This window comes from Pelodiscus sinensis, chromosome 31 (assembly GCF_052426305.1).
Source record: "Pelodiscus sinensis isolate ZL-2025 chromosome 31, ASM5242630v1, whole genome shotgun sequence".
In the NCBI taxonomy this organism is placed as follows: Eukaryota; Metazoa; Chordata; order Testudines; family Trionychidae; genus Pelodiscus; species Pelodiscus sinensis.
Genome location: NC_143082.1, coordinates 2,893,990 through 2,917,537, shown reverse-complemented (window position 1 = coordinate 2,917,537; position 23,548 = coordinate 2,893,990). Strand labels below are relative to the sequence as shown.

Sequence of the window (23,548 nt, the reverse complement as noted above, 5' to 3'; positions counted from 1 at the left end):
TCCTGTCCCTGTCGCCATTTCCCTGGACCGTGATTCCTCTCCTAGGTGACTTGCCCAGGGCTCACTCGGGGGATGTGCAGCAGAGTCAGAAACAGAACCTGGCTCCCCTGAGCCCTGCTCTGCTGCTCTAACCAATAATCTCTGCTGCCTTCCTGCATCCACAATGTGCAGCCCCCCCCCCCCCCGACTGAGGAACCTGCCGGCTCTGCAGCGCTGTAACTGGCGAGTTGTGTTAACAAGAATCCTGGTGTGACCCCCATGCAGGTCTCCCCCATGTCCAGCCGTTCCCATTCCAGCTACAGTGTCCCTGAGGTCTCTGTGGCCTGTGCGGTCATTGCCGGCCTCCTACACTACCTCTTCCTGGCCTGCTTCACCTGGATGTTCCTGGAGGGGCTGCACCTCTTCCTCACGGTCAGGAATCTGAAGGTGGTGAATTACACCAGCGCCAGCCGGTTCAAGAAGAGACACATGTACCCGTTTGGCTACGGATTCCCAGCCCTGATCGTGGCTATTTCTGCCGCAGTAAATCCTAAAGGCTACGGAACTTCCCAGTAGTAAGTGCAGCGCCCACCGCGAAGGGGAGCTGGGACGTAGCCTCCGTGTCCGTAGCCTGCATTGCCCTGCTCACCCTGCCTGAGAGCTGTCCCCCTGGGGCCCTTCCTCCGCCCCAGGAACACTAAGCCACCCCCAGCACAGTAGCCAAGTTGCCCACGTGCCAGGCAGCTCCAGTCCTCAGCCGACTGATGCTGCAGAACAAGCTAGGAAGGTCCAGGGTGGGTTTGTGGTGCTGGGAACCACAAACCCAGCCTGGGAGAGGTGGGGTTGGCAGAAAGTGGGGGAGGCTGCGGTTGATGTGGGGGAGGAAACTCTTGGCCTGCAAGGGGGTCGCCATGTCGCAGGCAGGTTGAGATCCTTCCTGCTGGAGAGAACCACTGCTCTGTGATGCCCTCTCACTCCCCTGAGCAGTGATCACATTCCTGTCCCCACGCTCTCACGTTGGGGGTAATGCGCATCTTCCTCCCTGCCTGTAGCTGCTGGCTCAGCCTGGACAGAGGCTTTCGCTGGAGTTTCCTGGGACCAGTCTGTGCCATAATCCTGGTGGGTACCTCACAGAACCCCAGCCCCCTTCTCCCACCTCGGCAGCCCCACTGATTTCAGGAAAGCAGGGAGGAGAAGGTGTTTCCATAAAACACAAGGAAAGACCCAGTTAGGATCCACCTGGCTCATCCGCTTTGGCTGGTCACGGGATCTGTCCCTGTGCCCTGTCCCCAGCCCACAGCCTTTACTCGGGCACAGCTGCCAGGGACGTCAGCAGGAGTTTGGCCAAGTGAAGGCAGAAAAAGTCTGGTCCAGTCTAGCTAATGGCCCAAGGAATGGGGAAGGGACAGAGCTACCCTGTACCGTGATTATGTGTGGGGGGGAGGGAGGAAACAGCTGTCCCTACGTATTCCTCCCCATTCCCTGGGGAAGATTGGGGGATGGGTGGGCAGGGAATTTCTTAGCGCCTAAAAGTGCAGAAAATATTTTAGAGGCAAGATCTGGACTCTCTGAGCCAAATCCTGCTCAGTTACACCAGTGTGAACCCTATTTACTCCACTGGAGTTGCTCCATATTGAACACTGAGCAGAATCTGGCCTCTATGATCCCATTTATCCATCTCAGCCCTGGCTGTGCCATCAGCTCCATGTGTAGGGAGAGATCGAGCGCTGCTGGGGACCTTACAGGAGAGGGGATGATTCCCCCAGGCCATGTCCCATCCCAGTTCTGCAGCATTCGGCTCGGTCCCCTGGGATCGTTCTCTGACTGAGCTGGACTGACCGGCCCCGGACGGGACATTTCACAGGAAACATTTCCCGCTGCCCACAGATAAATGTGACGTTCTTTGCCCTGACCCTGTGGATCCTGAGAAGCAGTCTGTCCTCCCTCAATGCGGATGTGTCCACCCTCAGAGGCCACAGGTGAGAAGGCATCGGAGCAGTCGGGGAGGGTCAGGTGTCTTGGTTTGGATGTTCCTGGGCATGGAGAGGGAGTGAGGGACTGCAGAACGGGGCAGCGTATCTAGGAGCCATGGGAACGAGTCCCATTGTGTTCGCATTGACAGTAACCCCGTCCCACACAGGAAAGCAGGGCCAGTAGCTCCACCCCCCTCTGGCCAGACCCTGCTGACCCCGATGCTCCCCACAGGGTTGTTGTAACGGCTCTCTCTGCCTTTCTCCAGACTAATGACCTTTAAAGCCATCGCCCAGCTCTTCATTCTGGGCTGCACCTGGTGCCTTGGTCTTCTCCAAATCGGCCCAGCAGCCACGCTCATGGCGTATTTATTCACCGTTATCAACAGCCTGCAGGGAGCCTTCATCTTCCTGGTGCACTGTCTCCTCAATCGCCAGGTAAGGCCCATGGCCCGTCAGCGCCCACCCAGCTCCTTCACCGGCCCCGCAGCGGCCATGTCTGATCTCGTCAGAGTTCCTTACGCGGTGCAGTGACCGTGTCCTTGACTCCCAGGTGAGAGAGGAGTACAGGAGATGGATCAGGGGATTCCGACCACCCGGCAGGAAATCTCAGACATATGATCTCTCCATGTCGACTGTCCCCACCACCAGCACCATGGCGGTAAGAGATCCTCTGGTTTGCTCCTACACCCGCCTGCGACACCGTCCCCTCTAGCTTTGCTGTACGGGTGCGTTGCCCTGCGAGAGACCCGCGATTTGTTATGAGCCATCTGGGCACGTCCTTGGTCTCTCTCCAGGGGCGTCCTCCATCCTAGGCACAGCACAGAATGGCCTTTCCCATGCCCCCGCAGCCCCTTCCCTGGGCTCTTTGGAGAGTTCCAGGGGTAACTCACTTGGGGTAGGTGGGTGCTGGCTCTGGCAGTGTAATGATCTGAATATTTCCCAGCGTCCCCTGGGACGGAAGCCTTGTGAGTGCAGACGGCCCATCCCCTCGAGCAGTCAGCATTGGGAAGAGTTTCCAAAGGCCTTGTGTGTCGCCTCCCCAAGACAACCCGCCAGTTTGCACAGAACGAGCTCCGTGCCCTTGGTATCTCTCTTCATGTCCCTGCTTTTCTTGCCAGGTGGAATCCTGCTGCCATGTGGATTCGGCAGCAGCCAGGCCCAGGGTCAATCCCTTGAGGTTCCAGTGCGGACCAGAACTGGCTGGAGCCCCCAGCCACTAATGTGGTAAAACTTAACACCAACCCAGGTGCCTCCAAGACGCAACACACTACCCCTCCTGCAACCCCTGAGTCTGTGTGTAACAAAGGGAACTTTTAATAAAAAGGGGGAAAGAACCGAGCATTCATCTGGGAAATCCAGCAATAGACACGGACTCCATGAGTGCTCGGGGGCTGGTCCATCCACTGGGAACAACCTGTTGAGTGCCCAGCACCCACTGGCAGCTCCCCCATCAGCTATCTCCTCAATCAGCTCCTTGAGCATTCTGGGATGCATTTCATCAGGCCCTGCCATTTCCACATTTTCTGTTTTCGTGTTTCCCTCTTCACTGAGAAACAGGCCAACCCTTTCCTCGGGCTTCCTCCCACTTCTAACATATTTCTAGAATGTTTTCTTGTCACCCTTTATGTCTCTAGCCAGTTGGAGCTCATTTTGTGCCTTGGCCTTTCTAATTTTACCCCTATATTCTTGTGCTATTGGCCTATCTCCATCCTTTGTACTTTGACGTAGTTTCCACTTTTGGAAGGATTCCTTTGTGATTTTTAAATAATTCAAGATCTCGTGTACAGCCTCCTGCTTTCTCCACCTTCTGAAATTTTTTGAAAAAGGTCTCCAGGACATTCCAAAACTTATTGGAAAATTCTGCCAGAATGTGACAGAAAGAGCCCTCAGGATGCTGTTGCAGAGTGACAATGAAAGCAATCTGGAGCTAACCCTTTATTGCCAAGTAACTGATCCCCGTACAATGCAGCAAAACTCACAGGTGCATCTGAGAAGGAATTCTATAACAGATGGGGTGTCTTGCATTGGGTTCTGTCGTGCTAAGCCTCAGAGCATCAGACCGTGAGTAACAGAACCCTGCTTCTCTACTGGCCATTACGCTGCTCCAAGCCACAGGCAGGAGTGGGATGTGAGGGGGTGGGTTGGGGGTGTGGGTGTAAATGCTGCTTTTTACGTTATATTCTCAGTAAAACACAGCACTTTGCCTTTGTCCCTGAAAAGATCCCACATTCTTCTTACATGTCCTGAGGTGTTTAAAGTGCTGGTTGGGAGCCGCCTTTATGTTTCCTACCTAAGTGCCAGTGTTCAGGCACTTATGACACGGGGCCATTTTAAAGTTACAAGCTGATCCGGAAACACCCCTCAGTAGCCACAGTCCCTTGATTTGTCCCTGCATTGTAAGCTGAGCGTTTGTGTTTGCACAACAGCCATTGCTGTTGCTTTGGCTCAGGTTAAGTTCCCCTCTGCCGACAATCATCTTTGAATCCCTCCTTGTTTTGTGGTATGAGAAATGTCAGGGGACAGTTGGCAGGTTCCAAGGACACAGTGGAATGGTCCCACCCTGGTCTGGCAGCGTCTGTGCTAGAACAAGGGGAAATAAGCCCATAGCAGGGACCCTCCTTCCAGATGCGGCTGCGTTATCCTCTCATGCTGAGGATGCCTATCTGGGGAGGGGAACTCCAGTAATTAGGCAGAGACAGGTGTTAGTAACGGGGGGAAGGAAGGTTGATCATTAGAAACAGACAGCTGGGTTTGCGATGACTTGGAAGAACCACATGGTATCTTGCCTTCCAGGAACACTGGTTGAAATGACACTAAAAACAGAATTGTCAGAGACACCCGGGAAAATGATTTGTTGGGGGGAATCGTCAGCCTAGTTTCTGTAAAGGGAAATCAGGCCTCACCAATCCAGCAGAATTCTTTGAGAGGCCCAACAAGCATGTGGACAAGGGTGTTCAAGTGGATCTAACATGCTTAGATTTTCTGAAAACCTTTGGCAAGGTCCTTTACTAAAGGCTTGTAAGCAAAGTAAGCTGTCGTGGGGCGAAAGAGAGGGTCCTCTCATGGATCCAGAACAAGTTAAAAGATAGGAAGCCGAGGGTAAGAATTAATGGTCAGTTTTCTGAAATGAGAGGTGTGAATAGTGGGTGTCCTCATGTGGCAGTACTGGATCTGGGACTGTTTAACATATGTTCTGGGAAAAGCAGCCATCAGTCAGGTGGCAAAATTTGCAGAGGATGCAAAACTGCTCAAAGCAGTTAAGTGCCGGGCAGATTCCAAACTGTTACAAAGGGATCCCACAAAACTGGGTAACTGCACAACAAAATGGTAGACGGAATTCAATGGTGATCAGTGTAAAATACTGCAGGTTGCAAAACACAATCCCAACTACACATACAAGACTCCATTTTGAGCAGAGGGCCTGTCAGCAGCTAGAGAAGGCAGAGCTGAGCTGAGCTGGTTCTTACCGGCTGGAACCGGTTTTTCCCGCCGGAACGGCCCCTGAACATTCCATCACCTCAGAGGTTTCGCATCACAGAAGCGCTACCAGGCTCTGGGGGTTGGTGGCTTGTGGCCTTAGGATTATTCCATTCCATCACCACCCTGTCAGCCCTGGAGCATACCACACCATCACAGCTGTGCCGAGGGAAGGGGAAGATTTAGTGACTATCAGGGATATCCACCATCGCCCATGAACGTTCCCTGTTGGGATTTCCCGGGAGTTCCTCCCCAAGAGCTTCTCATTAGCTCAAGGCTCGAAAGGCCCAGGCCTCGGCCTCTAAAATGTCAAAGGGGTTTATTGCTTTTGTGGTCTTTATTGTCGGCTTCTGACCGACAAAATCAGTCAGGGGCTGAACACAAGTGAGGAAAAACCAAACAAAAACCAACCAAAAAAACCAAACCCTCACTGATGTGACCTTGGCTAGTAGAGTTTTTGTTCTCCAGCCCCGTGGTGGGGCAGCAGGAAGGCTGGAGTGTGAGCATGGGCTCCCCAAATGCCGGGAATCTTGGGGGGCCAGATCCAGACAAGCCAGGTCGACAAAATCATTACTAGCATGGAGAAAGGAAGCATGGCATTATCTGATTAAAATAGGATCATGTAGATGAGGGGTGGGGAACATAAGGCCTAGATGCAGCCAGACCTGGCTTCCCTTTGCATGTATGGATCTGGCTCCCAGGGCTCAGGGCTAATGGCATATTAGGGTGCATTAAGAGGAGCATTGCCAGCAGATGCAGAGATGTCATTATTCCCCTTTATTCAGCTCTGGTGAGGCCACATCTGGTGTATTGTGTCCAGTTCTGGGCCCCCAATTACAGGAGGGATGTGGACACACTGGAGAGGGTCCAGTGGACGGCGACCAAAATGATTAGGGGGCCTGGAGCATATGACCTACGAGGAGAGGCTGAGGGATTTGGGTTTGTTTAGTCTGCAGAAGTGAAGAGTGAGGGGGGATTTGATAGCAGCCTTCAACTTCCTGAAGGGAGATTCCAGAGAGGATGGAGAGAGGCTGTTCACAATAGTGATGGATGGCAGAACAAGGAGCAATGGTCTCAAGTTGCGGTGGGAGAGGTCCAGGGTGGATATTAGGGAAAACTATTTCACCAGGAGGGTGGTGAAGCACTGGGATGGGTTCCCTAGGGAGGGGGTGGAATCTCCATCCCTAGAGGTGTTTAAGACTCAGCTTGACAAAGCCCTGGCCGGGTTGATTTAGTTGGGATTGGTCCTGCCTTGGGCAGGGGGCTGGGTTTGATGACCTCCTGAGGTCTCTGCCAGCTCATTCTATGATTCTATGACAATTCAAGTGGCTGATTAAAAAAAAACTTAGGTCACAATGGAAGACGCCCCTGTACACCCGAATGGACTTCCATGTGCACGTTCCATCCAAAGTAATGACCGGAGCAGGCTCTGGGCTGGGCAGGAGATTGGGGTGCAGGGTGCCGGCTTTGGGAAGGCATTTGGATGCAGGGGGTGAGGGAGGCATTTGAGCTCTGAGAGTTTGGGTCTGGGAGGGGGGTTAGAGTGCAGGCTCTGGGACAGAGTTTAGGGGGGAAAGAGGTTCAGGGGAGCAGGTGGGGCCTGGAGCAGCACGGGTGGTCTGACTGTGTTTCCAAGCCACTAGATGCAGATAAGAGTTGGTAAGGGCTGACACGTGGACAACACCATCTCCCGGATCAGTAGCCTCACTGCGATCTGGAGAAAGATCTGCTTTCCTGTTTGTTTCTTGTTCAGAAGAGCCTCTTCTCAGAAAATGACGAGGCATTAGAGCTGCCCCACCTTAGATGATCAGTGACAGGAAGATTCATTAGGAAACCTAGCCCACTGTAATCTCTGACCAGTATGTCAGCAACCAGCTACTCAGTGTGGGCTTGTCTTAAGTTTTCCTGAATACAGGATTAAAGGGGTTAATTCTTCTTTGAGTAGTGTCCCTGTGTTGGGCTTGTCCCGGAGCCGCAGATCAGAGATTTTTTCAGCAATGGTCCCCTGGACCATGCACACACATTTGGCACCTCGTGCCATTTGTACCGTTTCTGCATGCACGGTCCAGCTCCCGCTACTTCCTCCTTGGTCACAGATGGAGTGAGCTCCCTCTCGTCACAGTCTGACAGGAATTGAGAACAAAAATGGTTAATATTTAGCTGTTATATAGATAGTTGTAGTTGTTATACTTCAGTTTATTAGCCGTTGCGTAGTTTCATTGGAAAAAAAAGCCCTTTAAAAAAAAGAAAAAGAAGATGAGACGAACGACGCTAACAGAATTATGCCGGGATCACCCAGTTTTAAGAAGTGTGGCACATGCCGTGAGCTGATGCCCGCTTCAGACAGGCATTCCCACTATATCAGGTGCCCTGGTGAGGGGCATATTCCTCAGAAATGCCCCCATTGTTCGAAGCTCACAACACGAGCTAGAAGGGACAGGAAGATGAGGCTGAAAATGCTTTTAAGAAGGCATTACAGCCGACTCAGACCGATTCCTTCCTACCCATGGAATCTCTTGGAGCCAACAGACACCGGGCCGCTTCACCAAAGTCCGCCCATACAAAAAAGAGGCCCTGTTCCTCCTGCTCCTTGCCTCCAATGCAGGTTAGTATGGGAGACAAACCGGGCACTTCGGGCTTGGCTCCTATCCGCCGGCCTGACAAACAGAAACAGGGCCAAACCAAGGGAATCGGCACCGGTAGTCTCTGTGGCACCCAAACCAGCTCCGAGTTCTGATCCAGAACCAGCAACACAGACTATATCATTTCACAATCACCTTCATCCAAGCTGCCTTCCACTTTCAAATTCTCAGCCAGTTCCTATTTGTCAAAATCAGATCTAGAACAGCCTCCTGCTTTCTCCACCTTCTCAAATAAAAAACTATCCCTAATACATTCTAAGAACTCGTTTGATAATCTGCGCCCTGCTCTGCGCCCACCCAAGAGATGTCTGGGTAGTTGGAGTATCCCATCCCCAAATCCTGTGCTTTGGATGATTTTGTTAGTGGATCTTAAGAGTAGAATCTCAGGAGGTAGAATAGCTGGCATACGGATCAGGAACCCACAGAGGGTGTCTTCCCTACTACTTTACAACGGTGGCTGAGGAGATACCAAGAACCTTTCACTTCTGACCCCTTGTTGAGGATGGAGGGTGGATCAGCCTGTGTCGGACCTGTACCCTAATACAACTTATCCTTTCTGTAGCTCTTTTCCTCAGAAGGATCAGCTGTCCTTTCCAGAGGATCAGAGGGGTAGCCGTGTTAGTCTGAATCTGCAAAAGCGACGAGGAGTCCTGTGGCACCTTATAGACTAACTGAAGTGTAGGAGCATAAGCTTTCGTGGGCAAAGACCCACTTCGTCAGATGCATGTAGTGGAAATTTCCAGAGGCAGGAATAAATATGCAGGCCAGGATCAGGCTGGAGATGACCAGGTCATCAAAGATAATGGCCTTTCCAGAGGAGGCCATTATCAGCAAATTACAGACTGTACGTTTTATGCAATGTAAAGTGCCTCAGTGTACCCTGCCTGCCACCCTTTTTCACTAGCAGAAGGGAACAGCCTAGTGCCATTGCTAAAGATGCATCAGACAAGCTGCTTGCATCTGTTGCTGATGTCAAGACAGGAGCAAACCAGAAGAATCCTTGTGATTCACTATGGTCACCCTTTTGCTGGTAGGATGATTCTTTTCACGTAAGATTTAAGAATGTTTGTGTTTGCCTTTTACTGTGGAACATTTTGGAATCGTCACTTTTCATCGTAGACTGTTCGGTGCTGTTTCTGTCTTTACTCACTAGTGTGAGTGAGGAATGAGAGCCTGGGTAAAGATAAACCTGAAGGTCATTTCTGCATCACGATGGTCAAAAGCGGTGCCCATTGTACTCAGTAACTAATGAGGGGCAGATTGATAACAGTGAAGCTAAGACAATCCCTGGAAGGAAAGAAAACAAGATCCCACCAAAACCAGAACGTGATAACCCCCCAAAAGAGTCCTCGGGTTGTTGATGCAGAATAACGATGAAAGCAATCTGGAGATAACCCTTTGTTGTAAAGTTTCTGATCTAAACATGATGCAGCAAAACTCACTGACTTGTCTGAGAAGGCACTTAGATAACAGATGGGGAGTCTTGCCATCAGACTTTGGGTTCTGTCTCCCAAAGGCTGGAACTATTGGATTGCAACTAGCAGAACCCAGTTCCCCAGCTGGGGCCCAATCTAACTGGCCATTAGATTGGTCTAAGCTACAGACTGGGAACTATAACAACATCAGCAAGGGTCGTAAGAGTGTGTGTGTGTGTGTGTGTGTGTGTGTGTGTGTGTGTGTGTGTGTGTGTGTGTGTGTGTGTGTGTGTGTGTGTGTGTGTGTGTGTGTGTGTGTGTGTGTGTGTGTGTGTGTCCCCATATGCTGCTTATATTGTATTCTCAATAAACATGACGCATTGCCTTTTCCCCTGAAAAGATCCCGTGTGCTCCTTATAAGCATAGCTCTGCCCTGTGGGGTCTGAGATGCTGGTCAACAGTCGCCTTTGCGTTTCCTGTCTAACTGTCAGTCGTTGGGCACTTATGACACTGGGACATTCTAAAGTTACACGCTGATCCGGAAACACCCCTCTGGAGCTGGAGTCCCTTGGTCCCTTCATCATAAGCTCAATGCTTGTAAGTGTTTGCAGTGCTGCTGCCATTGCTGTTGCTTTGGGCCAGGTTACATTCCCCTCTGCTGACAATTGTTTTGAATTCCCTCATTGGTTTGTGGTCCGACTAATGTAAGAGGATTGTTGGCTCCTTACTAAAACTCGAGGGGGAGTGGGTAGCTGGCTCACTGCAGAGCCAAACAGAAGGGGAGGGTCTGAGAAATCTACACCCTAACGCTGATAGTCCCTAGGAGCAATGGGGAGAGACCGATGTTACTAGTCAGCCTGATTGACAGGGCGGGCGGGCAAACGGGGGCTCAGGGAATGGGGGGTTCCTGTTTGAGGTGGATTTGCCTGGGTCAAACAGTGGGTCTAAACTCAAGAGACAGCAGGAGTCCAAGCTGAGTGGGGGAGCAGAGCGGGGCCGACCAGAGACAGGGACACAGCGCAGACAGCAAATCCATGGTGGAGCAGGGCTGAAACCACAAAGCCAGAGGGACCAGAGTAGCAGCCCAGAGAGCTGGCAGCAGAGAGCAGAGCTGGGCTAGCGCAGTCTGAAGCTTGGTGCGTGAGCAGCTGGGGAAAGGGAGGAGGCTCTAGGCTACTGCCCAGAGCCGGGAGACACCCCTAGCCAAGAAACCTTGCAGGCCAGATTTGGAGGGAGATCGTAACCACAACTGGGTGCAGATTCTGGGGAGAAGGTTCCTGTCTCCCAGACCCTGAAGGTACATGGCCACCACCAGAGTAAGTGCCCAACCCGCAAAATCCCTGTGGCACAGTCAGGGCCTTAGCAGGAGGCCTGGGACCTACAGGAAACAGACTGTGACCTGCCCTGACATTGCAGCGACACTGTGTGAGGTCTCCGTGCCGAAGAGCGGGGTGGTGTTTTCCTTCCCAGTTTTCCTTTTCAAAATTGGTTGCTGTTTAATAAATTGTATTTGCTTTGAGCTGTCTGCAATGAAGTGTCCAGTGTGGAGCAAGCAGCCTGGAGTGGAGACACCCTAGCCCCTGCCCTAGGTGAGCACAGGAATCCTGGGCACAGGACTGTTGGGATTACAAGGACTCTGCCACAAAGAAACTTTCTTTTATTAGTTTTAAACCTGCTACCCATTAATTTCAGCAATGCCACAATGCCTACAGACCTAGGCCAGACTCGATCCAGTGCCCTGCAGGGGGGCAGTGCTGAGGGGATGAACTCCAGCACAAGGGGCTCCATCCCAGGCATCCCTTGGAGCTACAGAGGTGGAAAGTGCCCACAGGAGCACGGGAAGCCAGGGAGGGCTGGGGCAGGAAGGGGAGAGCAGAGGATGGCCCCTTGCTTACGTAAATGCCACAGGAGTGTTGTCCACCCAGAGCCAGACGCCTTCAGTGCCTTGGTCGGTGAAGCTGATCCAGTGATGTATGGACCCAGCTCTACGGGCCAAGTAATTCTCGAGAGAACGCAGAGGGTGGGGGTTAGACCTGGAGCACAGGCTAGGCCTCATGACAGCCCTCTGAATGGATGCATTTCCCCCACAGCAAGCTGAGGAGAGGGGGGGTCGTACCTGCTCCATTTGGTCATTGATCACCACCAGGTCGGCATTCTGGCTCGAACAAGAGTTTCTGGCTGCCTGCCACTGCTGGGCAGTGGAGGAGAAAAAGTAGCACCTCCTTTGGTACAGCTCCCAGCAGGACTTGCCCGTGTTAAAGTGACTTGGTCATCCAGCTGGAATAGAGCTCAAGCCTCTTACGGCCCAGTCCCATACTTTCTCTGCTAGCCCATGCTCTGTCAGCTGTTGCTTGGCCCTCACCAAACAATTTCTGACTAGGACAGGGAGCTGGGGCATGGTGGATACTCACAGACATGCAGAACCAAGGTTACCAGGAGCAGCTTGATGGCCATGATGATGAGGGTGGGGATCACCAGCTTCCGGTTTGTGAGAGGGGGCCTCTGGAAAGGGGGAAAATGGCTCTGATGACCCTGTCCTGGTCACATCCTGGTTTTACCCCCAGCACTGAGTGGGACCCACTTTGGATCAAACCTGACAGCAATTAAAGGGGCAAGGATCTGCGTGGAGCATCTTTAGCTAAAAGAGCTTTTCTCCCCACTGCCTCTCAGGCATTTGAGTTAAATGGGCACCCACAAAAATGTCCCAAACTCTGCTCCCAGCTATACCTGTGCAAATCTAGAGTGCAATCAAGACTGCAACTCAGGATTAACACTGGTGTAAATGGGAGCAATTTCTGGATCACATAGTTTGCAAATCTTTGAATGGAAAATAATCACATCCCCTCCCAGGTAGTGCGCAGGGTGTGTGATGCTGTCAGGCCTGCTGGCCCCTCCAGTCACCCCTGGTGTTTTGAGGGATGGCAGGGCAGGTGAGAGCCCCATTTCTGATCTGCTTTTGAAGAGGAAAACCCAAACTCTTTTTTGACCTTTTTTCCAGCACCATGAAGGAGCAAACAGGGAAGGAACCTGCCTGCCCTCTCCCCCGGGAACATCACGCACAGAGCAGCTGAGCCCTCGCCAGCCAGCAAAGAAGCTGGCATGTCTCACCGTGGGGAGGGGATGGAGGCCAGCCCGTGTCCCTGGGTCCTCCTGGCCCTGCTGAGATTCTCCCGCCGCGTTTGGCATCTGCTCTGGGCCCCCTTGGATTTCTCAGCTGTGCAGGCGTCTTCCTCCCTGGCGCCACGGTTAGCAGGCTGGGTGGGAGCCCCGTGTGCTGGCTGTTAGTTCCCACTGGGCTTCCTGCCGCACAAGCGGGTGTCTTATTCCACACAGTGACTCAGGCACTCCCGTGGGCCATGTCAGGGCACCGCCCCCCACCCTGCCTCCTGCCCCAGACGGTGGAGACCCCAAGTGAGTCACAGCAGCGAAGAGGGAACAGCCCAGTTAGGACCCAGGGCAGTTTGAAAGGTAACCTAACCGGGTGGGTGGTTGGGGTCAGGGACGGAACCTTGGACCAGAAGCACCGATGCTCAGCCCGGGGTTACAGATCCGAATTAGCATCACCCATGAGCACCGTGGTCAGGCCAGCTGGGAGTGGGGGGGCAAAGGGGCCAACTGCCCCAGGGCCTGGCCATTCAGAAGGGTCTGGGGCTCCTGGCTGGCACTGCTGCTCCTGTGGCAGCGGCAGCACTCGGAGCTCCGGGCCCTTTAAACCACTGCTGGATCCCTGCACTGCGCACCCCGGGAGGCTGGGGCAGGGGCACGGCGTGGTCTGGGCAGCACTGAGGGCTGGCTACCCTAGCCCTGCCCCTTCTAGCCAAGGCTCCGCCCCTTCTGGGAGTGTGACGCCAGCCCCTCCTCACACTAGGGGCCAGCAATTCTGTCAGCCCCCGGCTGCAGTTGTGTGATATTGTGTGTGTGTGTGTGTGTGTGTCTGTGTGTGTGTGTGTGTGTGTGTGAAAGAGAGAGAGCCCCGTGGCTGCAGTTGTGTGATATTGTGTGTGTGTGTGTGAGAGAGAGAGCCTGGCTGCAGTTGTGTGATATTGTGTGTGTGTGTGTGTGTGAGAGAGAGAGCCCCCTGGCTGCAGTTGTGTGATATTGTGTGTGTGTGTGTGAGAGAGAGAGAGCCCCCCCCGGCTGCAGTTGTGTGATATTGTGTGTGTGTGTGTGTGTGTGTGTGTGTGAGAGAGAGAGAGAGAGAGAGAGAGTCCCCCCGGCTGCAGTTGTGTGATATTGTGTGTGTGTGTGTGAGAGAGAGAGCCCCCCGGCTGCAGTTGTGTGTGTGTGTGTGTGTGTGTGTGTGTGTGTGTGTGTGTGAGAGAGAGAGAGAGAGCCCCCCGGCTGCAGTTGTGTGATATTGTGTGTGTAATTGGTTAACAGCGATGGGCTCAAGGTCTGAACCAGCTCTCCCCTGACAGCTAGCGATGAGCTGGGGAAAAGGCCTCAGACCCAGAGCATATTTCCACTGATGCACCTGCCCGGCCTAGGCCTCCCGCAGACAGAGCCGCGTGCCCAAGGGATCCGTTTGGGCTGCTCCTGGGTCACAATCCCATCAGCGTGCGAGGGACTCGCTGGGGCCCACATTGAATAAAGGCTCGGTAATCGCTACCACGGTAATCGGGGTAACGCGGGGCAGGCGCTGCCCTGTGGCTTGCTCCCCGTCGCCCTGTTGCTCAGGTCAGATCAGTGAGCAGCTGCACAAGAAGTGTAGTTGTATAATGCAGCCCCAGTGTGTAAGGTGGAGTAATCTCCCTTCTCCCTTCCCCAGCCACTTAGACCCCCATCTTCAGGGTCATAAATTCTCCCCACCCCGCACGTAAGCTGCTGAGGAAGGGAAGTGGTGCTGTAAAAGCTGCATGCTTCAGCGAAAAGTGCCGCAGCCAGTAAACAGGATGGGTCTAATAATACTCCCCGCGTGGCCACTGCTAGTCATCGGCTGGGCACTCACGTGGCCAAGGCAGGGCGGGGGCTGTAACAGAGCAGTGTATTTACACGCCAGCGCGGGCTCCTCTGCTTGCTCTGCTGCTCGCTCCAAGGGTTGGGTTGGAGGAGGAAGGAGAATCTGCAACAAAGAAACTTGCCAACTTCACCCGCCTCTGGCTCACCCAGCTTGTCCCTTTCCAACAGGACTGCAACGATCTTATCCACGCGTGGGCGGAAAGGGCAGCGGAAATGCGCGTGGCCTGCACGACTGACAGGCTGTGGCAGCTGCACTGAGCGCACTAAGCAGGGGCTTCACAGGAAACAGCCCAGTGGGGCGGAGGAAGGGGCAAAGGCCAGGGAAGGGCAGGACAGGGCCAGGCAGGGCAAGGCCAGGCAGGGCCAGGCAGGGAAGGACAGGTCAGGCAGGGCCGGGCAAGGCAGGGCCAGGCAGAGAAGGACAGGACAGGCAGGACAAAGCAAGGCAGGGCCAGGCAGGGAAGGACAGGTCAGGCAAGGCAGGGCCAGGCAAGGCAGGTTTAAAGACTGAGCCCCCTAAGTGCTGCTTAGATCTGTGGTGGGACGGCGTTTCTGCAGAAGAGGCTGCCTCGCCTGCACTGGCAGTGAGGTTCCCCCACTGGAAGGTGAAATCCCTGGGACCTGGGTCGACCCTCAAGAGACCAACTCACAGAGGTCCCCGTAGCAGACAGGTGGCAGAAGGAGGCGACAGCGCAGGGCCAGCAGCAGGGGAGCAGGGGACAGCGCAGGGATGGGAACGGTGACTGAGGAACAGCAGCAAAGCAGCACGCGGGAACAGCAGGCACTAGGAGCCGGGGTGGCAGCCGCAGCAGCGCAGGCCTTGCTCCATGCTCCTCCCCTGTGGGTGGGAGGCGAACTCCCAGGCAGGCACTCGGGGGCTGGAGGACAGGGGCTGTGGGTGGGCTGCGTGGGAGAGTGTTAAAGGGACATGTCAGCCTTTCGCAGGGCGTGGGAAGACACGGAGGCTCAGGTCACTGCCCCACCCACTCTGGGGCAGTTTTGCTCATGGCCAGACGAGTTCACATCAGCCTCAGGGCTTGCGAGAGGGGCAGTGGTGCCTCCGAGCAGCGCCCGGGGCGGGGTGTGGTCCCGGATACTGGCTGCAGGCTCGCGGCAGGGCTGGGCTGTATCGTGCAGCAGTTCTCCAGCGTCACCGGGGTTGGCGATCAATTGGCTGGGGCCAAAGCCGGACCCTGGGCTCAGGTCACAGGCCCCCTGCCTGGGGATGAAGCCCTTGGGCCCCGTCGGAGCAGCAGGGCTCTGGCAGCCTCAGGCCGCACTCCCGCCTCCTGGAGTCATGCACTAACCGGTGTTGTCAGATGGGGGTGCGGGGCTGTGACCTTTGAGCGCCGCTGGTCACGGGGCACCCCAGGGATTCCGAGGGAGACAATTCAGTCCCACGTGGCCACAGCGGGCTGCAAACAGGCACGTTCAGGAGCCGCTTGCAAGCGCTGAGTTCAGGTTGGCTGGTGACGGGTTTTCGGGGCAGGGCGAGCGCTGCTGCCCCCGCTAGACAGATAATAGTGAGCTTGTGCCAGTGGCTCCAGGGGGCATTTGAGGGGACGGGGAGCAGATGCTGAGAAATTACTGAGCCCTCCTGTTCCCGGGTAGTTTCTCTCGCCACACGGTGGGGCAGGCCCCACTGTTCACTGCTGCACAGGGGTCACACTCTTGGGGGGGGGAGCTGTTACAAGCAGCCGGTGAGTTTTCTCGGCTTTATTAGTCTAATCAGAGTCCGTTCTGGAGGCAGCGTTGCCGCCTCTGTGTCTGGCTGGTTCCTGGAAGAGGCTGTTGCTCATGGGCTGCTTGCCACCATCTCCGGGCCAGGACTGTGCCAGCAAGTCATCCGCTTCCGCCAGACATCGCATCTGGCCCACGTTACGCCAGCTTGGTGCAAACACGACGGGTTGCAACACAGTTTTGTACGTTCGTGTTTGAATCCAATGACATCCCACTTGGGTCCCAGCCCAGCCCTGCCGCAAGGCGGCTCCCAGCTGCACCCCTCCCACGCTAGTGCCCCCGGGGCTGGGGTAGCAGCAGCTCCAGGGAGGGTGCTGCTTGGGCCACGTGCTGCCCCAGGCAGAGCCCAGGCTCCCATCGGCATAGGAGCAGCTTCGGGGCCCTGGGACCCACCCCCAACGTCAGGGGCAGGAGGTGGGATGAGCCCAGGCCTGGGGCTGAAGTGGGGACTCTGGTCAGGGATGGGGAGGAGCCTGGTCTCTGCCCTGGGCTTTGGGCCCTTCCCAGAGCCCTGCCCCAGAGCCCCATGGGGAGCCAAAGGCGACCCCTGACCCCGGCCAGCAGGGCCCTGAGGTTTCTGGGGCAGCTGTGCTGGGTTGGGGGGAGGTATCCATGTGAATTGCTTCCACAGAAGCTCCACCCCCACCCCACCTCTTCCTCCAGGTCCTCTCCCCTGAGCACTGTGGGGGAGTAGTGGGGGTCAGGCGCTGGCAGCAGGTGTTGGGGCCTCCCCATACTCTGGTGTAACCAGAAGAGCCCACTTGGATGGGCCCCCAGATTCAGGTGGGTGGGCAAGAGAGGGAGGGGTGGGACAGGAGATGGGGCCACCTCCCTGCAACTGGCTAGGGGAGGGGGAAGAATGGCCATGCAGGTCAGGGGACCCAGAGATGCACCCGGAGGGGGGTCTGGGAGCAGGGGCTTGCCCTGTTCCACCGCCTGCCTGGCGATGCTCCAGTGCAGGCTCTAGCCCTGGCTAAAGTGCTGGGCAGGCTGGCGGGGGAAGGGGGGGGGCTGGATGCAAAGTGTCAGGTCCACCCATAGCTACACCTGGTGTTGCAGACACGCAAGGCTCCACTTTCGTCACTGCTGTGTCAGTGGGGTCAGACCGAGCTCCCCTCCGCCGCAGTGTTGAGCTGGGGAACAGACGCTTGCACACGCTCCGCCCAGGAACTCAGCAGAGGGAGCCGCTTTTCCAACGCGAGCCTTTGGGCTGGAGGCGTTGGAGAAATTGCTTCAGTACCCAGCGCACAGGGGCGCCGACTCCCCGTGAGAGACAGAAGGGGGGCTGGGAAGGGTGTTTGCTTGGGTTCTGCCTGGCAGGTCCTCAGTGCCATCGGACCCGCTCCCTCTCCACTGGTTCACGCAGAGCTGATTGGACTCCACTGGGAGAACTGAACAGCGAACGCTACAGTTGAGAGCGCTGATGGCCAGGGCTGGTGGCTGAGCCTCAGGGCGCGTCCACGCTTAACACAGAGCATCAGCACCGCCGCGCCGCGCTCATGGAGACCCTCTTCCATCGGTGTTGTTAATCCACCTTCCCGCTGCCCCAGGGCTGGCTGTGACAAGCTCTTCTGGTGGCACAAGGGTTAGGTCGGTAAAGCAACGTTCCACATGGGTGTGGAGTCTCACACCCGGGTCGGAGCGATGTAGTCACACCTACCTGGGGGGTAGTGCAGACAACACCTCACTTGCATGGCATTTCTCAATGCCGTTGTCACGTTACTGGAATTTGAGGGGAGCAGCCAGGTCGCTGCTGCACTCATAGGTGGGGGTGTTGGCCCCAGAAAATGGTATAAAAGGGGGGCCATGTGAGGTGTTGAATAGAAGCTCACTGTCTGCTAATCCTATGTACGCTGTTCATGTGTTTGTATAATGTCTGGGTGTGCAATTATAAGCATGTACTTGTATGGATACTGAATATTTCCCTGCATGTGGCTGAGCATTGGGCAGGGCCCGGCCTATAGACATGCTAATCAGCGAGAGCTCTCAATGGGCCAAGGACACACCTAAAGAATGAGTGGTGACTCAGAACTAAGAGCTACCAGCAGGCAACACAGGAATAAGATGGGCCAGGTGACCTGCTATAGCCAAGAAGAGACCAGGAAGGAGGGATAAATAGGCCATGTGGTGGTCTCCATTTTTGTTCTCAGCTCAGCACTTCATCCCAGAGGCAGCATTGCAGGGATCGAAGAGCCGGAAAGACCTGTGAACCCATCCTGATTCTAGGATGTGCAACAAGGACTTTTAAACCAGCAGCTGTAACATCTCTGCTAGAGCCTGCATTGATGATTGGGAGATTCGATGCATGTAACATATGATTCTTTAGCAACCTCACTCTCATGCTTTTCTTTCTTGTGATAATAAACCTTTAGTTGTTAGATGCTAAAGGATTGGCCCAGTGTGATTTGTGGGTAAGGTCCAAAGGGTAAATTGACCAGGGATCTGTGGCTGGTTTCTTGGAACCGGACAGAACTTGTTCGGGGTAGGTGGGATTGGGTGCTAGGACTCCCCACCTGTGTATGAGGCCCGGGGCCATCTGAGGCACGGATATTGTTGGGGTGTCGGAGGGGTTTTGCTCGTGAGGCTTCAGGCAGGCAGCTGAAGCGCTCTGTGGGACTGGTTTGTGGCCTGTTCGGAGAGGTCACCAGTCTGGGGGCTGTAAGGAGCCCCGGATTTGAGCAATTCGCCCTGAGTGGACGCCCTCAGCTGTGCCCAGACTCGGCCTGGTCGGTCGCAGCCATCTCCCACCCCCATCTCCCACTGGGAGGTGAACACCCACAAACACTCTGAACTCTGGGCCTTTGTTGACCAGGGACTGCAACGGTGGGGTGGGGTGGGGTGGGGGAGTGTAGTGGAGGGAAAGACCAAGGCAGGTTAAAGCAGCTGGACTTTCACACAAGGGGAGAAACTGAGGCAAAGGACTCTGCCCAGTGTAGTCTGGCCGGGGAGTTTGCTCATGGTTAAGGCAATGAATAGATCACAAAGGTCACGGAATCCAGGACTTCCATTGACCTCTCTGACCTTTCCTGTCCTGGGGGCTGGAGCGCCCGACCTCCTTGCCCCCCTGATGCCCACCCAATGTTGGACCCTGTAGCTGCCCAGGCATGGGCAGAGGGGCAAACAGAGGGGAACACTCCTGCACCTGCCGTGAATTGTTTATTGCCCAGGATCTAGCCATGACTTTTACTAAAAATATCTGTGATAAAATCTCAGCCTTATGCATGGTCCCTTGCTGTCGACTCATGGTTGTGAGTACAGGTGCCAACTTTTAAAAGTGGGGGGGCTTGATCCCCAGCTCTGCTCAAGGTTCTCACCTCCACTCTACCCCTCCTCCCAAAGCCCCACCCTGCTTCTACCTGCAGCCGCTCCACCCTTGCACTGCCCAGGTCCATCCCCTCTCCCTAGCAAACCAAGTCCCCACTCCTTCACTTTCCCCTAAGCCTCCCAAATACGGGGAAACAGCTGATGGCAGCAGGCAGGTGATGTGGGGGTAGTAGGTGTAAGCTGATAGGGGGCTGCCAGTCAGTGCTCGGCACTCTCCAGTTTTTCACTGTGGGTGCTTCAGCCCCGCACCACATCTGGAGTCGGTGTCTCTTGGTGGGTTTCCAGATTAAGGCTCCGTTCTTCCTCCCTTTCTATTAAAAGTTCCCTTTGTTACACACAGACAAAGAGGGGACGTGTTGCCTCTTGGAGGCACGTGGGTTAGTCTTAAATGTTCTGATTACTGGCAGGGGGCTCCAGCCGGTCTGGTTTGCTCTGGAACCCTGAGGCTAAACACAGCCCTGGCTGCTGCCGACCACATGGAATCAGGGTTACACCTGGCAAGAAAAGCAGGGAACTGATGAGAAATTCCAAGGCCACACAAAGGCCTGGGAAACTCTCCATGGTGCTGACTGCTCGAGGGGATGGATCGTCTGCACTCACAAGGCTCCCTGGGAGATATTCAGATCATTACACTGTCAGAGCCAGCACCTGCCTCCCCAGCGAGTGACCCCGGGAGCTCTCCAGAGAGCCCAGGGAAGGGGACACGGGGGCATGGGAAAGGCCATTCTGTGCTGTGCCTAGGATGAAGGACGCCCCTGGAGAGAGACCAAGGACGTGCCCAGATGGCTCATAACAAATCGCGGGTCTCTCGCAGGGCAAAGCACCCGTACAGCAAAGCTAGAGGGGACGGTGTCGCAGGCGGGTGTAGGAGCACCCCGGAGGATCTCTTACCGCCATGGTGCTGGTGGTGGGGACAGTCGACATGGAGAGATCGTCTGTCTGAGATTTCCGGCTGGGTGGTCGGAATCCCCTGATCCATCTCCTGTACTCCTCTCTCACCTGGGAGTCAAGGACACGGTCACTGCACCGCGTAAGGAACTCTGACGAGATCAGACATGGCTGCCGTGGGGCTAGTGAAGGTGCTGGGTGGGCGCTGACGGGCCATAGGCCTTACCTGGCGATTGAGGAGACAGTGCACCAGGAAGATGAAGGCTCCCTGCAGGCTGTTGATGACGGTGAATAAATACGCCATGAGCATGGCTGCTGGGCCAACATGGAGAAGACCAAGGCACCAGGTGCAGCCCAGAATGAAGAGCTGGGCGATGGCTTTAAAGGTCATTAGTCTGGAGAAAGGCAGAGAGAGCCCGTTACACCAATCCTGTAGGGAGCATCGGGGTCAGCAGGGTCTGGCCAGAGTGGGGTGGAGCTACCGGCCCTGCTTTCCTGTGTGGGACGGGGTTACTGTCAATGCGAACACAATGGGACTCGTTCCCATGGATCCTAGATACGCTGCCCCTCTCCTGCAGTCCCTCACTCCCTCTCCATGCCCAGGAACATCCAAACCAAGACACCTGACCCTCCACGACTGCTCCGATGCCTTCTCACCTGTGGCCTCTGAGGGTGGACACATCCGCATTGAGGGAGGACAGACTGCTTCTCAGGATCCACAGGGTCAGGGCAAAGAACGTCACATTTATCTGTGGGCAGCGGGAAATGTTTCCTGTGAAATGTCCCGTCCGGGGCCGGTCAGTCCAGCTCAGTCAGAGAACGATCCCAGGGGACCGAGCCGAATGCTGCAGAACTGGGATGGGACATGGCCTGGGGGAATCATCCCCTCTCCTGTAAGGTCCCCGGCAGCGCTCGGTCTCTCCCTACACACGTAGCTGATGGCAGAGCCAGGGCTGAGATGGATCAATGGGATCACAGAGGCCAGATTCTGCTCAGAGTTCAATATGGAGCCACTCCAGTGGAGTAAATAGGGTTCACACTGGTGTAACTGAGCAGGATTTGGCTCAGAGAGTCCAGATCCTGCCTCTAGAATATTTTCTGCAATTTTAGGCTGTAAAAAATTCCCTGCATACCCATTCTCCAATCTTCCCCAGGGGTTGGGTAGAAATATGTAGGGACAGCTGTTTCCTCCCCCTACACACACACAAATAACCACAGTACAGGGTAGCCCTCTCCCTTCCCTATTCCTTGGGCCATTAGCTAGACTGGACCAGACTTTTTCTGCCTTCACTTGGCCAAACTCCTGCTGACGTCCCTGGCAGCTGTGCCCAAGTAAAGGCTGTGGGCTGGGGACAGGGCACAGAGATGGATCCCGCGACCGGCCAAAGTGGATGAGCCAGCTGGGTCTTAACTGGGTCTTTCCTTGTGTTTTATGGAAACACCTTCTCCTCCCTGCTTCCTGAAATCAGTGGGGCTGCCGGGGTGAGAGAAGGGGGCTGGGGTTCTGTGAGGTACCCACCAGGATTATGGCACAGACTGGCCCAAGGAAACTCCAGCGAAAGCCTCTGTCCAGGCTGAGCCAGCAGCTACAGGCAGGAAGGAAGACGCGCATTACCCCCCACGTGAGAGCATGGGGACAGGAATGTGATCACTGCTCAGCAGAGTGAGAGGGCATCACAGAGAAGTGGTTCTCTCCAGTGGAAAGGATCTCAGCCTGCCTGTGACATGGCGACCCCCTTGCAGGCCAACAGCTTCCTCTCCACACATCAACTGCAACCTCCCCCACTTTCTGCCGAACCCTCCTCTCCCACCTGCAAGGGACTGTTCTAGTGTCGGAGCCATGGAGGGCCAGCTAGGCAGCGGATGTAAATTGGCCTCATTGCACGGAAGCAAGAGATGTGACACACATTTACACTAGTGAAGGGTACGTTTGTTCCCAGTGCCACAAACCCAGCCTGGGACCTTGCTGGCTTCTTGTTCTTGCAGCATCATTGGGGCGAGTTGCAGCTGCCTGGCAGGAGGGAAACTCAGCTACTGTGCTGGGGCAGCTTGCTGTTCCTGGGGCTGGAGGAGGCTGCTGGGGGACTGCCCTCAGGCAGGGTGAGCAGGGCAATGCAGGCTACAGACACGGAGGCCACATCCCAGCTCCCCTTCGCGGTGGGCGCTGCACTTACTGCTCGGAAGTTCCGTAGCCTTTAGGATTCACTGCGGCAGAAATAGCCACAATCAGGGCTGGGAATCCGTAGCCAAACGGGTACATGTGTCTCTTCTTGAACCGGCTGGCACTGGTGTAATTCACCACCTTCAGGTTCCTGACCGTGAGGAAGAGGTGCAGCCCCTCCAGGAACATCCAGGTGAAGCAGGCCAGGAAGAGGTAGTGTAGGAGGCCGGCAATGACCGCACAGGCCACAGAGACCTCAGGGACACTGCAGCTGGAACGGGAACGGCTGGATATGGGGGAGACCTGCATGGGGGTCACACCAGGATTCTTGTTAACACAGCTCGCCAGTTACAGCGCTGCAGAGCCGGCAGGTTCCTCAGTCTAGGGAGGGGGGGCTGCACATTGTGGATGCAGGAAGGCAGCAGAGATTATTGGTTAGAGCAGCAGAGCAGGGCTCAGGGGAGCCAGGTTCTGTTCCTGACTCTGCCACACATCCCCCGAGTGAGCCCTGGGCAAGTCACCTAGGAGAGGAATCACGGTCCAGGGAGATGGCGACAGGGACAGGACTGATCAAATTCCTGGAGACAGTGAGACTGAGGCTCCTGTGCCCAGTGTAAAGGAGCCTCACAGGGAGTGGGAACGTCCCCCCGGAATCCCGCCTGTGTCCTGCACACCCAGAACCCAGGGAGCCCCGGGGGTTCACAGCTGCACACCCCAGCCCTGCTGCGAGCGGAGGGGCTGATTGGGGGGAATGGGGCCGTACCCCCTGGCTGCTGAGGAAGAGCAGGTCGGCCAGGAAGAGGCAGAGGCAGAGCTGCAGGTGGAGGGCGGTGCTGACGTTCCAGAGGGAGCGGCACAGGAGGAAGGTGAGGATGGCGAGGAGGAGGCACAGCAGGGAGAGGCTCAGGCCCACGTAGGTGAGGATGGTCAGTGGGCGACTCTCCTGTAACACAGCAAAGGAGAATCCCCATTAGCCAGCCCAGCCCTTGG

At 55.5% G+C, this 23,548-nt stretch overlaps 2 protein-coding genes across 5 annotated transcripts in view; one reads left to right on the top strand and one right to left on the bottom strand.

The window, feature by feature from the left end:
- The window catches only part of LOC149520909 (adhesion G protein-coupled receptor E2-like), a 38,503-nt gene extending 28,629 nt beyond the window's left edge, over positions 1-9,874 (top strand). Inside the window, exons 17-22 of the mRNA XM_089774865.1 lie at positions 265-554; positions 1,032-1,098; positions 1,867-1,958; positions 2,219-2,387; positions 2,503-2,610; positions 3,071-9,874. Of these exons, the coding sequence (XP_089630991.1) occupies positions 265-554; positions 1,032-1,098; positions 1,867-1,958; positions 2,219-2,387; positions 2,503-2,610; positions 3,071-3,172 (828 nt within the window). The 3' untranslated portion in view covers positions 3,173-9,874. The remainder of the gene's footprint in view (positions 1-264; positions 555-1,031; positions 1,099-1,866; positions 1,959-2,218; positions 2,388-2,502; positions 2,611-3,070) is intronic.
- A 3,929-nt stretch (positions 9,875-13,803) lies between these two features.
- The window catches only part of LOC102446028 (adhesion G protein-coupled receptor E3-like), a 70,615-nt gene continuing 60,870 nt past the window's right edge, over positions 13,804-23,548 (bottom strand). For 3 of the 4 annotated variants that reach the window (XM_075902435.2, XM_075902436.2, XM_075902434.2), the window contains 7 exons: positions 23,322-23,501; positions 22,572-22,861; positions 21,917-21,983; positions 21,055-21,146; positions 20,624-20,792; positions 20,401-20,508; positions 13,804-20,003 (listed from right to left, as the gene is read on the bottom strand). In XM_075902435.2, the coding sequence (XP_075758550.2) occupies positions 19,998-20,003; positions 20,401-20,508; positions 20,624-20,792; positions 21,055-21,146; positions 21,917-21,983; positions 22,572-22,861; positions 23,322-23,501 (912 nt within the window). In that variant the 3' untranslated portion in view covers positions 13,804-19,997. The remainder of the gene's footprint in view (positions 20,004-20,400; positions 20,509-20,623; positions 20,793-21,054; positions 21,147-21,916; positions 21,984-22,571; positions 22,862-23,321; positions 23,502-23,548) is intronic. The other variant, XM_089774750.1, reaches the window with a different exon arrangement.